The sequence below is a fragment of the Ostrea edulis genome, chromosome 1 (genome assembly GCF_947568905.1).
Source record: "Ostrea edulis chromosome 1, xbOstEdul1.1, whole genome shotgun sequence".
Taxonomy (NCBI): Eukaryota; Metazoa; Mollusca; class Bivalvia; order Ostreida; family Ostreidae; genus Ostrea; species Ostrea edulis.
Window position 1 is genome coordinate 78,230,965 of NC_079164.1, and position 17,673 is coordinate 78,248,637.

Below are 17,673 nucleotides of genomic sequence, written 5' to 3' on the forward strand. Positions count from 1 at the left end.
AGGGCATGACACGGAATATTATCCACACGTTTAAACTTTCCCTTTGCCACTAGCTGATCACGTGCTTGAACACATAGTTGTGTTAAGCCTTTTCTCTACTATGGATACAGTTGCAATAATTCTTACAACTATTTTCGGATTTCTAGTTTTCTTGTGTGTATTTTGGCGGAAAAAGAGAAACCTACCCCCTGGACCAACTCCAGTACCACTCCTAGGAAACCTGATTCTGTTCCGTAAAGATCCACGTGCATATAAATTGTACACAAAGCTCGCGGAAGAATATGGAAATATTTACAGCCTTCACTGCGGGTCGACCCTTATAGTTATTCTTAATGGATATGACGCAATAAACGAAGCTTTCGTAAAACAGGCAGACGTTTTCACAGACAGGCCCCAGTTGTTTGTTCCGCTCATTGGTGTCTCAAAGGGAACAGGTAGTACCATAGTACCATTGTCTCTTTAATCAAAATATTCTAGTACCTTTATGAAAATTAGTTGCCATAAACTATCGTTCAACCTTACATACTTTATAACAATGATATTAGTTACTAGCATGTATCGGTCAAGTCTTTTAGATATGACCTTAGATAGAAGGTCCCAGTTCACGACAGATGGTATGATAAAGACCCCTCTCTGTTATGGCTGTAAGCGCCGTATTCTCAAATTTTCTTGGTGATGTCCTCGAATGGGGCGTAATATAAAACAACACACAAATAGCTAGTAGCATGTCCTATCTATCGTTTATGCGTTTTCACTTGTGTATACATAAGATTTAACGAATATTCATTATCAGGATGCTGCTTTACATAAAGATTAGTCTTTAAGGTTATATTTTTGAGAGAAAAAAGTCATGTTGTATATAAGGAGTATTTTGGATGCCTTTTGCAGATGAATTACACTATGTTTTCTGCCACCGCAGAACATTAGGTAACGGGACGCTTTTATTCAATAGAAACATTACACTCTTTCAGGTTTAACATACAATAGTGATCGACCATGGAAAATCCTGAGACGGTTCGCTCTGCAAGCTCTAAGAGATTTTGGAGTGGGGAAAAAGTCACTAGAAGATAGGATACAAGAGGAAGTGCATGTTGTCATGGAAACGTTGAAAATCAGCGACGGACAGCCAATCCGAGTTAAACCGCTGTTTTTGTCAGCTGCAACAAACATCATATGCAGTGTCATGTTTGGTGCAAGGTTTGTCATAATTTGCACAAGGACTGAACCCCTGGTAAAGTAATAACAGAGGACTTTAATTTCATAACATATTTCCCCCCATATTTTGCAGGTTTCAGTACACAGATGACCGATTCAATGAGCTGACGGATGTTCTAGACTCCATATTTCGACTTAACGCACCGTTTGCGAAGGAAAATTTCTTTCCGTTCACCAGAAACCTCCCTGGCGGGAAAGAGGCAAGTGTCTGACAATTGCTATAAGATCGTCAAACAAGAAACATCAAATCAATAAATGCATTTAATAATCTACATTTATATTTCAGCTAATAAGAAAAAGAAGTGCTGCAATAGAGAAAGTGAAACAGTACCTAGCTGTAACCATAAAAGAACACGAGGAAACCTTTGACCCCGATATCATACGAGATTTCATTGATTTGTACATTAAGGCGTCTCGAGACGAATCAGACCCCGAGATATACACTGGTCTGGTATTCTCTGGAATAACATTAAGATGGAAATTATTGTGAAAGCATCTGAACCAGTGATCATTATGAACACGTCATCATATTATTTGCAGAAGCCAATGTTTATAAAGTCATCGTTGACCTTTTCCTCGCGGGAGGGGAGACAACTGGAACAAGTTTAGACTGGTCCCTATTGTATATGATCACATTCCCAGACACACAAAGGAAGTGCCAGGAAGAAATTGATCACGTATGTTAGGCAACACGGCTCATGTAATATGATAAAAAAAAAATTCTGAAATCCATTAATATACTACCATATCTACCAATATACACAAATCTTGTGATTCTTGACACAGGTTGTCGGTAAAAGCAGGTCCGTTGGTTTAGAAGATAGGGGTAAAATGCCATACCTGGAAGCCACTTTGCTGGAAATTCAAAGAATAGCGAATACTTGCAAGTATCAACTTTCGATATTCTTCAAGTGGTGAATTTGATTAATTGTAATCTGCAGTATATATGTTTGAAATACATGTGAAATATACATTATAATTAACAATCTGGGGATTGTGTATTTTATAATTCCATTCCAGAAATAATATGATGGAAAAACTCTTGATTTCCTGTTTCAGTAACCTTCTCCCTTCCACACATTGCAAAACAAGATACCCAGTTGCTTGGATTTGATATTCCAAAAGATGCTATCATCATTGCCAATCTATACTCCGCCCACATCGACCAAAAGTATTGGGAAGAGCCTCACATGTTCAAACCTGAACGGTTTTTAAACGACGCTGGATCCCTTAAACGAAGGGACGCTTTTGTCCCCTTTTCCACAGGTATCTAGCCGTTACACATAAATTCTTTTTGAATTTTCCCATTTGCGAATGGTACATGTATTTGCGTCACCTGCAGAGGTTAACAACTAACCTCGGGTTTAGAATAGGAAATACATGCTCGACAAGATTTACTAGGCTTGGGTATCATTATTCTGTGTATAACATTCATCAAATTTCGTGAACATGATTTTATATAATTTAGTAGAATCCACTGACTTCCCGTTGAACTTGACTTTTATTTATTTGTATAAATGGTGGTCATCTTTAATTCATAGATAATCCCGCATTGCTTAACGTGAAACTATTGCTTAACATCTAAAGGCATTTGATATATTATCTGGAGACCAAGAGGTCTCGGACAGACGGAAGGGACACGACCCCCACCCCCTCCCGCCTTTTGCTTGAGCGGATGACACTACACGTGTACTCATATGCATAGAAACAAAAAGAGAAAGATATTATTTTCCTTGTACCAAACTAATTTGCATTTTACATATTGATTTGTAATATGAATACTTGATAGTTACATGAACATATGTTACATTTAAATAACTTTTATATCAAATTGAATATAGAAATGATTCATTTTTTTTGCAAAATAAAAAAACACTCCAGCATTAGTACTATATATAAGCTTATTTTGATTGAGTAGGTCCACGTTTTTGTATTGGAGAACCACTTGCAAGAATGGAGTTGTTCTTGTTTTTCACCAATTTGCTGCAGAGGTTCCGGTTTTCGATGGATGATAAAGACAACCCACCTTCACTTGACGGGATACAGGCCCTTACATTGACGGCACTGCCATACCGCTTGGTGGCGATTCCACGATAACATATAGTGAATAAATAAAAGACTACAAAAAGTGTCTTTTTTAATTCAAATATTCTTTTTTGAGTTGGTCGTTGGGTCTTCACAAAATGAACAAGACCGTTTATAGACCACAAAATCCCTCCAAGGCTTGTCGAATTTTCTCACATCAATACCAGTGTTACCGTTTTGGGTGTAAAACAGCCATGTAAGATTTCTCTGTCTTACACGTAATTGAGTTTTTGCATTCAAATGAGGATTTCGATAATGTCCTCAATGCTACTGAATTAAGGAACTAAACTGTTGGTAAAATATGAAAAATAATCCTTCATTATTTACTTTTGTGGCATGGGAAATCCTACGAAACGGGGGCATTTGTTAAAGTTCCATTTTAAAGGTACATACATACTAATGATTAGAATGGGTTTTTTTTTCTTCTTTCCAAATTAGAATTGTTAAAGGATATATAATAGCGATGTGAAAAGGTAAGATAATGAACAGTGATCAATCTCATAACTCCTATAAGGAATACAAAATTAAAAGTTGGTACCTAGAGGGAGCAAGCGTCGCCGCTCGAGCGGTCACACCCGCCATGATCCCTATATCTTGATAAGGTTTACGGAGTAACCCGTAGTCACAATTAGTGTGTAAAGAACGACCGAACAAGTCAGACAGTATTTGACCCAATGACAGGTTGTATTGGTAAGTTAGTTCGTTATAACGACCATAGAATTTGCGAAATGTTGACTTCAAACGAGATTGTTGACACGGTTTGAACATCAGCTTGTTTGTCAGTAGCTTGTTTTGATTTAAACACTGGTCATACGTATACTGACTTGTGCAACGTGAACTATTTAATTTCACCACAAATGAAAGGAATACATGGAGGTCGAAATGACATCTTCATTTAGCCTTGCATGTATAATGTGCGCGCGCTTTCTACACTCGTGGTCGAAACAATGGCGTCGGTAAGTTTTGACATCGAGTTCACCGGATGTGGATGTACATGTAGGGTTACGGACCAATTAAACTAAATTCTCTATGCTAGATAATGTGTAAAATACTAAAAGGTAGTTAGCTATGGTTGCAGGGAAAATAGCACGTGGTATGTTAGTAAGTCACGTGGTTAGCATTCTGCTTGTTCCGGAACCCACGGTCGGTCGCACTCTTACCTGGTAAACGGAGTGCGACCGACCGAGAGTTTCCGACGATGGTAAAAAGACAGTCTGTTTGAAAATATTTTCATTTATATTTCTACAACCGTAGTTTTTTTGTATGCATTTTGATAAAGTTTTGGTTTCATTTTAATCATAGAATACCGTAGTATTAATATCTTTATTAAAATCTTAATATCAGACTGACCTTTAATCCAAGACTTTGTAACTTACATGGATTTTTAGAAACTGATAATACTCCTAATAGTGTTCTTTTTTTAAATTCTCAAATATTATAAGAAGAATTTTCTTGTATATTAACTGCAATAGAGTCATTACTTATATTTCCGATTTACTAGCATTGAACTTTTTTATGTTAGAAGACTTGAGTTGGTACTTATTTGATGTAATGGTTGATTTGTGTTGGTTATGTTGTGTTGACACCAAGAGACGAATCGAACTTAGGCGAATAAATTGTATGTAAATTTTAAATACAAAAAGGTCAAGTTTAACATACAATAACCAGCATGATAACCCCAGTCTTTTCTTTTTAATTTCATAATTCCCTTTCAATATATAGAAATAAAAATATGCTTCTAAAGAATGACAGACAGTGATTGGATTACAAAACGCAGATGCGAACCTCTTTTTTAAAAAAAATCCAATCTGTCTTGTTTGCAAACAAACTTACACGCATAAAACAGTGCTAATATTGCCTTCTCAGGTTTGACGTGAAAGGGAAAGACAACCCTAACCACATTGATGCTTTATGAATAAAGTGTCACTTACTGCTCAAAGAGCATTAGGCTCAGATCAGCTAAAGCAACATTAGAGCATTCAGCTCAGGTTAGCTAAAATCAACACTAAAGCATTCAGCTCAGGTCAGCTAAACTCGACACCAGAGAATTCATTCAGCTTAAGTCAGCTAAAATCAACACTAGAGCATTCAGCTCAGGTCAGCTAAATACAACACTTGAGCATTCAGCTTAGGTCAGCTAAAATCAACACTTGAGCATTCAGCTCAGGTCAGCAAAATTCAACAATAGAGCATTCAGCTCAGGTCAGCTAAAATCAACACTTGAGCATTCAGCTCAGGTCAGCAAAATTCAACACTAGAGCATTCAGCTCAGGTCAGCTAAAATCAACACTTGAGCATTCAGCTCAGGTCAGCAAAACTCAACACTTGAGCATTCAGCTCAGGTCAGCTAAAATCAACACTTGAGCATTCAGCTCAGGTCAGCAAAATTCAACACTAGAGCATTCAGCTCAGGTCAGCTAAAATCAACACTTGAGCATTCAGCTCAGGTCAGCAAAACTCAACACTTGAGCATTCAGCTCAGGTCAGCTAAATACAACACTAGAGCATTCAGCTCAGGTCAGCTAAATACAACACTAGAGCATTCAGCTCAGGTCAGCTAAAATCAACAATAGAACATTCACTGCTACGGTAAGGTAAATCAACACTAGAGCATTCAGCTCAGGTTAGCTAAATTAAACACTAAAGCATTCAGCTCAGGTTAGCTAAAATAAACACTAAAGCATTCAGCTTAGGTCAGCTAAAATCACATTATAGCATTCAGCTCAGGTCAGCTAAAATCGACACTAAAGCATTCAGTTTAGGTCAGCTAAAATCAACACTAGAACATTCAGTTCAGGTCAGCTAAAATCAAGATGGTCTAATTTATTATAATTTGTTCACGGATAATGGTATTTATCGCAATTCAAGCTGTAACTGACGGTATTTTTCAACATTCCAAGTATGCATCAATTAACACCTATCGGTATAACTAATACAATCCTTAAGATCTGATGAAAAATTTAGTAAAATAAACAACAGAATGTTACTTGAGAGCATACCTATAATGAGCGTACCGTATAAACCGTATAAACGATTGCCACCATCGTCATACACTCGGACGCGGGAACGATGATGTAACAGTATGAACATAATCGGGTTGTTAACACCGTGGTCATACATAGATGGACACGGAAGTTAGCCCCCTTCATGATACGATACATATTGCAATACTTATGCCGCGATTCAATACGATACAATTTACGGAAGAAACCAATACAAACAAAAATTTGATTGTATACCAAGATTCACAATCATAAATTTAAATGCAAAATTTTTCCAAATTCCCAAACGGTAAGACGTCTATTGGATGTCTGTAGTTTAAACCAATAAAGTTCATTATTATTTTCGTCAGACTCAAGGCAAACAACAATCTGAACATTATTGGACTCTATTTTGTCCGTCTTGCAGTTATTCTAGATAAGAACAGGTCAGGCCTGATGTGTTTTACTGAACCTGTTTGTAATAAACACATCGAACCGAAAATCAAGGCAATGAATCGAACATTGAATCGAGCGTTTATATTGAACAGTATCGATATTTCGGTGAATCATTTCAGCCCTAACCGAAGTAAGGAACTACACATTCCGTTTGCTTGAAAATATTACATCGTGTCATGAATGACTTTGGTTTAAACTACATTTATTATTTGAACAATTCACGTGAAACGTAGCAACTATACTGAAGTGCAATCGGATGACTCCATCTTCGAATGTTAGAAGTGTAAGAAAGTAAAACATCACGCAAATGTTCCACTCAAATAAAATTTTGATAATGAATATGCTATAAAATTGGCATATTGAATTGTTTACAAATCTGACACTTTCGCAATGTCACTCTTCCTTATTTTTCCGAACTGGTGACCTTGAGGGTGTGCATCAGAAATTATGAACAGAAATTACTGTCAATAAGGCAATAATTCATGAATCGAAATTCTCTGCTGATTTGACGGGTTTGTTGCCTCGGATCAATTCTGATTCAGGAGATTATAAATTTTCAATCACACATATGTTTTTCAGTTTGTTCTTGTATTTTTCACTTTATTTACCGTCAGTTACAGTTTGTATTGTTTTAAATGCTATATACATGTATTAACTAATTCTGTTATCAAAAGAAGATGAATTTATATTATAAGTCCCTTAAAATGCATCACCTTTACTCAAGAATAGTTGTATCAGGATACATCACTATCTATATAACACTGAGATTCCTCACAGATCATTCAACATCTGGACAATATAACGCTGTCTGAGGTTCTTCACAGATCATCCTACATCTGGACAATATAACACTGTCTGAAGTTCCTCACAGATCATTCAACATCTGGACTATATAACACAGGTTCCTCAAATATCATTCAACATCTGGACAATATAACGCTGTCTGAGGTTCTTCACAGATCATCCTACATCTGGACTATATAACACTGTCTGAGGTCCCTCACAGATCATTCAACATCTGGACTATATAACGCTATCTGAGGTTCCTCATATATCATTTAACATCTAGACTATATAACACTGTCTGAGGTTCCACAAAGGCCCTAAGCGTCGAGCATAAGCCTATATTTGGCAGCCCTTCACCAGTAATGGTGACCTCTCAATGTGAGTGAGAGGAACGTTAAATATTATACAGTTACCGGTCGACAGGGGATGGCTACTCCTCCTAGACACCTGATCCCACCTATGGTGTGTCCAACTATCTATTTTTTATTGCTTATAGGAGTTATGAGATTGATCACTGTTCGTTATATTCACCTTTCATACAATCGATCAGTCAATCCTCATTGACTATATATATTTATTTACCCCAAGTCTAATCATTGTTGACATGTTGTTAAGTATAACTATGTAAAGAGTGTAAAATGATATCTTTAACTGAAAGATTTTAAGATCATCATTATAAAGTATTCTTAACGGAAAAGTATTGTTACATTTATGATACTTTCCGGTCAAAATGTCTTTACAAATTAACAGCCACATCTAACAGTTATAGTATTCGTTAAAGTCTCCTCGTGATAATATACTCCTGGTCCAACAACAGAGACACGTTATGTCTCTGCCAACAGTGATACAATAAATTCAAATAAGACTGATTTTTACGTATCATATTCTGGAGTAACATTCTTTACACAATGCAATGTTAACTAGAAAGAAGTGCTTTGGCGCACTAAAACTGACGTCTTCCATTCCATTTGTCATCGTTTTTTAAAAACATTTTTAGGGATCATCTTTAAAGTGGAAAATTAAGACTTACGGTGCATAACATTCGCCTATATGTAAATGAGCTTCAAACAAGGAACAGTGTTGTGAACATATGATAGTAAATTAAATTTGCCAACATACCAAATATCCTATGTCAAAAGACAAAAAGTTATGGTCCGGACTAGACAATTGCTCTAAAAATTCTGTTATTTGACCTATACATAAAAGTTCAAGGTCAAAGGTCAGCAAAAATGACACATGACACACTGTCTTATCATGGTATACCCACATACCAAATTTCAAAGGCCTGGCCGAAAAATTCTATTTGACCTTTACATAAAAGGTGAAGGTCAAAGGTTAGCAAAAATGACATGCAACACCCTGTCTTATCATGGTATACCCATATACCAAATATCAAAGGCCTAGCCCAAAAATTCTATTATTTGAACTTTACATTAAAGGTCAAGGTAATCACAAATGGCACGTGACACACTGTCTTATCATGGTATACCCACATACCAAATATAAAAGGCGTATGTTAAAAGACAAAAAGGTTATGGTCTGAACAACAAAAATGCCCAAAAAATTCTATTATTTGACCGTGACATAAAAGGGTCAAAGGTCAGCAGAAATGGCACATGACACACTGTCTTATCATAGTATACCCATATACCAAAGGCCTATGTCAGAAGACCAAAACGTTATGGCCCGGACAACAAACATGCCCAAAAACTTCAGTATTTGATCTTTAAATAAAAGGTGAAGGTCAAAGGTCATCAAAATGACACATGACACACTGTCTTATCATGGTATACCCACATACATGTACCAAATATCAAAGGCCTCTGTCAAAAGACAAAAAAGTTATGGCCCGGACAAACATTGTATGAGAAACGGAAGAAGAAAAATTCACATTAAACAATATGTCCCCCATCTGGGAAGGGGAGACATAATGATAGCTATACAGATATATCTAAATGTATACACAATTTAAGATATAATCAACCTAGAACTGTAGTATTCTAGAAGATAAATACTTTGGGGGATACACGATTGTAATTTTAGTGTCTATTTCAGCTTCAAAATGATAGAAATTATAAGAAAGCAAATGGACTTATTGGAAAAAGTCCTTTGTTTCCTTGGCAACATATCTGTTTTATCTCAATGTAATCACCCAGACACATCTTATTCGTCTTCATTCTCGCTGGTCTCCTCTAAATTCTTATCATCGCTGTTTTAACTCATTTCATTGTGTTTGCTCATGATCAAGTTTCTCGCTATCAGAATGAGTTTATTCACTTTCCAAACACTCCTTAGAAATGGAAAGTTTATGTAAAGTGTTACGACAGAATGAGGTTTGGAACATTATGTATTGTTACCTATGGATGCATTGGCTTATTTCAATTTAGTCTTGACAATTGAAAATGTTGAGACAGCACTGACAACAGGATTCAGGGGTGTCCTCGTCAGATTCCTCTGATTTCTTATCATCATCATTTTCCTCTACACAATTATCTTCACTGGTCTCTGATTCAGCATTGTCCACAGACTTCAGTTCCTCGCTGATTTCTTCAGACTCGGACTTTTCACTGATTCCCAGCTCTGATCCACATTTATGAACCTCCTCATAACTTGAAGCTTCTGTGACCCGCTCATCTCTGACTGGATTATCTGACATTTTAATAGAGCAAGGAAGGTGGTCGATCAATCATTAATCCTACATCAAAAAAAAAGTTAACATGGAAAATACATGCATTTTATCTAGTATATGTGAAGTTTGAACCAATTGTACAGCATAGAATTCTCTAGCAGTGGGGCTAGTCTACCACATTGAATTCTATATGCTTGTAACACTAATTCAACAATTGTAAATGTCATACATTGTGTGACTTGAAAGACTTTACAACAAGAGACCCATTTCGCTAGAAGTGGGCCCAGTCTACCATACACAATATCATCAGTTCTAGATACTCGTCACATTAATTGTAAGTGATATGCATTGTGTGATTTGAAAGACGAGAGACCCATTATGAGTGAACAATTCTCGAGAGGAACATTAAACAAGATGCAATCACTATATACATGGTATCACAGGGTTCGGACCCAAAACGAGCTTAGCCCCTGCGATTCTCATGTTAAGTTGGTATAGCAAATGTAAATGTATGGGTGTTTTGTGTGTTGTTTTACACCCCGACCATTCTACCCCACCCATATAGATACGTCATCAGCTGTAGGTGTAGTCATACAATTTTGACCTAAGCATGTTGCTCAAGGCAACGAGGGTTTTTACCGTGGAAACACCTGTCATGACTCGGGACTTTGAAATGTAATCCGATAGACCAATGACTCTCATTTTTAATGTTGCATGGGATTTCCATTTTATTCTTTTTTCTCGTTCGACTACTCGTGCAGCACTCGAGAAATCGTGAAAGGCAATGGGACCCTGAGCGTCAAACATGGGTCTAAATTTGAGATATAGTTGGTGACGTCCTAATACGAGTGTAATATTCTCGAAGGGACATCAGATATACAAATCATTTCAGTGGCGGATCCAGAGGGGGTGGGGGTCCGGGGTAGGAACCCCCCTTTCGTCATAACATTTTGCTGTAAAAGGAAAAAATAACGCATTTTGAGGATGACACCCCCCCCCCCTTGACGCCCTTTCAAAAATTCCTGCACCCACCCCCGCATTTACTGTATTAGTTTGTAAAGGGATTTTTTTCCCAGCCAAGCAGTGGAACATCAACTGTTTAGTCTATGATCAATGTAGCCCAGCGATAGTCGACTCCTTGTTGAAATATCTGATAATCAAAATATTTGAAAAAAACACAGAAAGACCAAAATGGAATCACAACAGAGATATAGATGCGAACTGTTCAAATCATGGTCGGTGCAGCTACACAAGGGACTTTTAAGTTCAAGAGGTAGGCCGCTTATGTGAGCGTGGTTGCCTGCTAGCAGCAGATCACGTGCGGCCCGCTGCAGAACTCCGATTACATGTATAGAACATTTTCGCGAGTTGTTCAGTACTACGATAGTACATTGGTAAACATCAGCTGTTTTATTGAATGACCTTCAGAAACCCTCGTTACACAGATAGCTTGAACTGCTGTTTCTTATCAACAATACTACAGAAGGATTATGAGATAAGCAGCAAATGTAGTTTTCATTTTGTGAACTAACCGTCCGGTATTACAAAGTAAATCTACCTCAAGTCACTGCCAGCGTCAACTAACTCATCAAAATGGTCCATCTACACAAAGGCCACAAACGGAAGGAAGGAACGGACGTTGGAAAAATTATCCACCAAATGAAGGTAACCTTTAACCTAATTCTGGGGGTATCAGCGCCGACTTTAATGACAAAAAATTACTTAATGTTAAAGATAGAACCTTATTCACTATCTATGCATCAACGACGATAATAAGTGCTAATTATCATTCGGACTAATTCTGGAAAATACGTTGATTTAGAGATTAAGTCTTTGAAACATCATTGAATATGTATATTGGGAGTAGGTGGGTTGGGTCAATCAATGTTTTAGGTTTAGATATGACTCTTTATCAAAGGATACATCTTGTCATCAGAAACCGTTTTTATGTAGCACACATCAGTGATAAGAAATATAATGACGTCATCGCTAACTGCTGTGGTGACCCTTGTCCTAGCATTCGCCATATTCAATTACATGGAAACTGGTGTTCCCGAGGGTGTTCCGGAAGTCTGGAATGCTCGAATATTAGACACCTCACTTCGGACGATGGGAAAAGTGGCAAGTTGTACTTAAATAGTTTCTATCTACGAACGGGAAAAAAGCATGTCAAGTTTGATGTGAATGAGGGTAACTTTGCTGCTGTAATGAGAGTGACTACTGTCTCAATTCTATGAAGTTTTTCCACAATTTTTGTTTTAATCTCTTTTCCTTAGATCAATCTTTTTGTAGTAAAACTTTTAAAGGGGAAGGCAACCCAAAATTTATTTTAATGATTAATAATACGATAAATATTTGTCATACTATTCTATTGATATACGGCCTAGAAAAGCTTCAGTACTAATTTGAAAACGGTAAAATTGAAATTCCTGCTATCTATAGAGGCTGCCATGATGTGGAACTCTTATGTATTCAAGACCACAAAGTCATTAATTTTGACGTCACACCGTCTGTTCCGGTTTTGATGAGCTTCATGATTATGAAAGATGTGCACGTGGTAGATTTTACGAATAAATAGGTTGATGCCTTCCTGTCAAGCAGTAAATTATACTAATGCGAAGGGGAGTTGTGGGGGGGGGGGATTCTTCAAATTCCTCACCCAACCAAGTCATCTGAAAAGAAAAGACTGTAAACTGTGGATCCATCATTTGCACACGTAAATACAAGTTGAGGTTCGGGACATTTGTATGAAGAAACGTTTACATGTACCGTCTGCTTGGTCTGCGACTCGACGGAACGTCTTCTTTTTTAAATTTCTTCTTGCGAACGAACGAGCTCAAATCTGTACAGCTCCGGATCTAAGCTTAACTGTTCGTGACTTGTCATGTTTACAGTGCGTCTGATGAAATAAACCGGAACCGACGGTGAAACGTCATAAATTATACCTCAATGGTCGCTCTCTTGGCTGCGGGTAATTTAAAATATATGACAGATTAATATCGATTTATTCGTTAAGCAAGGATTTTTGTTGTTAAAGACTGTCATTTACGATATCAGTAAGTAATACTTTATTCATAAAAGCAACAATGTGGTTAGGGTTGCCTTTCCCTTTAAGGAGGAATAAGACAACAGAAACATCTGATATGGACAAAAGTGGAGGATGTGTACAATAATATTCTAAAATAGAAAACTTTTGAATTTATCTTATTTAGTTAAAAAATGCAGTTTTAGTAGAAATTAATCTGAAAAGAAAACATTAAAACCCTTGCTAAACTCGACCGCACGAGCTACAGAACAGCAGTCGACACGTTAACTAACGCACGAGCTACAGAACAGCAGTCGACACGTTAAGTAACGCACGAGCTACAGAACAGCAGTCGACACGTTAACCTAATGGGATATCGAGCTTGGCAATTGGATTTAAAGGAATATATCAGCCATTATGACGTGGTGTTATTCCTCCTTAAAAAGAATCAAAGAATAGACATTTTATGTAACATTATCTAATGATAATCTCATTGACCACTGCACAGACAAATTAGGAAACATAAAACTGGTAACGAGTTATAGGGATGTCTATAAGCAAAACAATTTATAGACTTCAGTACCTTATCATGTTATGTAATAGAGATGAACTGCAGCATTGATATGTGAATTCAATCTAAACAGATTTTAACCCTAAATAATTTTGGTGTTCATGGAGGAGTTACGTGGTGGACTAGAAAGATGGTGGAGATCATGCTAACGACTTTGATAACCGGAAGTCCCCGTGGACTTGGTGACGATCCGGAACTAAAGGTAGGACGATCCGGAACTAAAGGTAGGCGAGTTCATGAATTTCTAAAAACATGTACATGTAGTTTAAAACAGCAACAATGCATTTTTTGATATTGTATAGTCACAACATTGAATTGAACAATATTTTGACAATAAGGATTCTCTGATACAGAGAAAAAAATCAGTAGTTATTGGCTAAATCACTGAAACCTCTATATACAGATATATGACAGGAAGATGGCTGGAGTGGACGTGAGAGTATATGAACCTACCAAGGGAAAACACTCCGATCGTCCAGCCTTGGTGTACTACCATGGTGGAGGGTGGTCATGGCTGTCGATAGGTCAGTCTAATAAATGGAATATGACGCTATATCTGCTGATAAATACCAGTATAACGGACTAGAAATACACGATACCAACCATGGTCAGGAACCTACAAAAAATAAAAGTATATGTACTTGAAATTTGTTGAAAAAAAATCTAAATACTCATTCTTGGTTTTTTTTCTAGATGTTTATGACCAGGCCACCAGACAACTTGCTAAAGGAGTTGGGATGGTCGTCGTTTCTGTTGGGTATGAAATGAATTTGATCATTGCGACAAAAAATAATTGTTAAATAAATCGATGACCAATAAAGTAAAACACAATTATATGCAAAATAATTATCTTATATCTAAATATCAATCATTTTAGGTATCGTCAGTCTCCGGAATATGCGCATCCAATCCCTTTCCAAGATTGCCTTGACGTCACCGAACACGTGATTAATAACGGTAAAGACCTTGGTATCGATAGTTCCCGTGTAGCAATTTCTGGCGACAGCGCTGGTGGTCACTTAACAGCCGCTGTATCCCTCCGCTTAAAGAAGAAGATCAAAATTCAAATCCCTATTTACCCGTGCCTTCAGTTGTTCGACATGCAAACACCTTCTTATATTGAAAACAAGGATTTCATTCCTGGCATGCTAACAGATATATCGATGTTGACCTACTGGTTGAACTATGCCAACATCAGTTATGATCATATCGACACGATCATGGCCAATAAGCACACATCACCAGCTTTGAAGAAATCCAAATACGCCGATTATATTTCACCAAAGTGGTACATGAAAGAACATATAAGAACCGAATCTCTTCGTGATATGAAGAAACCGACAGACTTTGGGGACGAGAAACTTTCCAAACAAATCGAAAAAACTCTTCTTGATCCGTACTTTTCGCCACTTATGGCGGATGATTCAGATATGAAAGACTTACCTTTAACATATGTTCTTACTGCCGGATATGACGTTTTACGCGAAGACGGTTTGATATATTATCAGAGGTTGAAAAAGATCGGTGTTAAGGTTCACTTAGCTCATTACCAGGAGGGATTTCACGGAATGATCTTTTTCTTCAAAGGACCCATTCCATTTAATGTTGGAATCCGGGCCATGGACGATTTGATACAATTCCTTCAGAAGAATCTCTAGTGGAAATGGCCTTAGGATTTTCAAATTAAATCATATACATGTAACTGCATGTGAAACGTTTCTTTCACTTATTTAATAGAATCAATGTCTATTTTGAATGAAAACAAGAATAAATTTCTAAAAAGCATACGTTTTCAATAACATGGATACTTGGAAAAAGGAATAAATGAATCTTTGTTTTTGTAAATGATTTTTACAAAATACTGCACATACATAATGTTTTATCAAACGATTGGAGGAACAGCTAAAATTACATTGACTGTAATCCGATAAACCCCCTATAATTGCATGTTCAAATACTGCTTTACTAAACCTATCTCGCATGAAATCGTCATGACTGCGTTATAGATCGCAATTGTTATGACTTACAGTGTTATATCGACCTTATTGCTCATTGTAATATCAACGTACTAATTATAATTTAGAATTGTGACATAACGCAACCCAAAGAAAAATCTAGATTGTTGTGGCTTAATTAGGATGGTTATAATGTCGGAAAATTTTGAATGCATATATCGCCCTGTAAGAAAATATGTAATGCTTTTGTTTGGGTTAATATTGTGAATTATCAATCCAAGAAACATGATATATTGACCTCGACTGCACCTCGGTCTGTATCATGTTTCTTGGATTGACATGAAAATTCCTTTTATTAACCACGCAAACGGAAGTTGGTAATTGTTTCGATTTACGTCCCATTTGAAATATTTCACTCATACATGTATAGAGAGGTCACCAACTTTGAGTGAAGTGCTTTAAATTTTGACCTATGCATGGCGTCCAGGACCCGGTTCTTTAACCTCCGATTTGAGAGATACATGACTTTTACTTCTAGGGTCGGGTGCTAGGAGAAGGAACGGTCACTACCTACATGTGTATGGGTATTATCAGTTTTGAAATCGAGGCCGGCTGCTGACAAATAATGTTGAAGGCATGGGATTTTAACAGTCTCGTATAAAGTCGGCAAATTCTATGGTTGCTAATGATCTAATTTGCAAATACAAGCTGTCCTTGTGTCAAATGTCATCTAACATGTTTCATATCAATTGTTAGGCCGTTCTTTACACACAGATTTTGACTCTGTTTTACTCTGCTTACCTAATAAAGGTATAGGGCTCATGACGGGTGTGACCGGTCGACAGGGAATGTGCTTACTCCTCCTAGGCACATGATCCCACCTCTGGTCCGTGTTTGCCTTTCTCTTAATTTTGTATTCTTAATGGGGTTTTGAGATTAATCATTGTTTGTTATCTTCACAACTCCCCTTCACTGAAATCGATAATTGAACCGGAAACCCTCTGGTTGCGATGTGAGCGCTCTAACATTTGGGCACATCTACCAGTAATTGTATAAAACCACCGAACATTAAGTGGCAAGAAATGAAAAAACAACATTCGTGATTTTTATCCATTACAGTCAAAACATTTGACGTCGCAATGCAATGGGCAGGTGCTAATCCACGCTGAAAAATGTCCCCGACTGTGCCGCGATAGATCTTTTCATTCCGCGCTGGTGTTAGCATCTGTCCCTTGCATTGTGACGTCAAATGTTTTGATTACAATGGATGAAAATCACGAATACTGTATATTTTATTTCTTGTCACATAACGTTCGGTGGTTTTATCTAAAAGTTTCTTTGAAATCACACATATTGGATACAACATTAACTTTCAATTCTGCTGAGAAATTAAAATTGCATTAACAATATCATACCAATAGCATTTATATCTAGTGAAAAGATTCTGTAACCAGATGCGAATTTAAGATACTATTGTGTTTTTGAAGACTTTAATATTTCTGGGTTTGATTAATTGATTGAATATTGTTTAACATCCCTCTCGAGAATATTTCACTCATATGGGGACATCGCCATTGCCGGTGAAGGGCTGCAAAATTTAGGCCTATGCTCGGCGCTTATGGCAATTGAGCAGGGAGGGATATTTATCGTGCCACACCTGATGTGACATTGGACCACGGTTTTTGCGGTCTCATAAGAAAGACCGCCCCAATTTAGTTGCCTCTTACGACAAGCAAGGGGTACTGAGGACCTATTTTAACCCGGGTCCCCACAGGACCTCTGTGTTTGTAAAAGTTCAGTATATAGAAGGATGAGTAGCGTTTGGACAACATAATTCATATTTCCTAAAAAAATAAAACAACTTGACATTTCTTAAAGATTGATGAAAATCAAAATCCTTGTCACATGCACATCTTCCATACCCACACAAATGCTCTGTAAAATAAGAAGGTCCTCACTTGAAAACTGTA

The 17,673-nt window shown here is 37.1% G+C and overlaps 2 protein-coding genes across 2 annotated transcripts; both read left to right on the forward strand.

Moving 5' to 3' along the window:
• Window positions 1-3,343, forward strand: LOC125680165 (cytochrome P450 2J6-like). Its single transcript, XM_048919611.2, has 8 exons — window positions 1-434; window positions 972-1,197; window positions 1,289-1,415; window positions 1,502-1,661; window positions 1,756-1,892; window positions 2,002-2,098; window positions 2,275-2,481; window positions 3,134-3,343. The coding sequence occupies exons 1-8, from the start codon at window positions 101-103 to the stop codon at window positions 3,310-3,312; spliced, it is 1,467 nt and encodes a 488-aa protein (XP_048775568.2). The 5' UTR covers window positions 1-100; the 3' UTR covers window positions 3,313-3,343.
• An 8,188-nt stretch (window positions 3,344-11,531) lies between these two features.
• LOC125680208 (neutral cholesterol ester hydrolase 1-like) lies at window positions 11,532-15,533 on the forward strand. Its single transcript, XM_048919651.2, has 6 exons — window positions 11,532-11,817; window positions 12,106-12,273; window positions 13,822-13,950; window positions 14,152-14,272; window positions 14,442-14,505; window positions 14,626-15,533. The coding sequence occupies exons 1-6, from the start codon at window positions 11,746-11,748 to the stop codon at window positions 15,404-15,406; spliced, it is 1,335 nt and encodes a 444-aa protein (XP_048775608.2). The 5' UTR covers window positions 11,532-11,745; the 3' UTR covers window positions 15,407-15,533.
• Window positions 15,534-17,673: the final 2,140 nt, after the last annotated feature.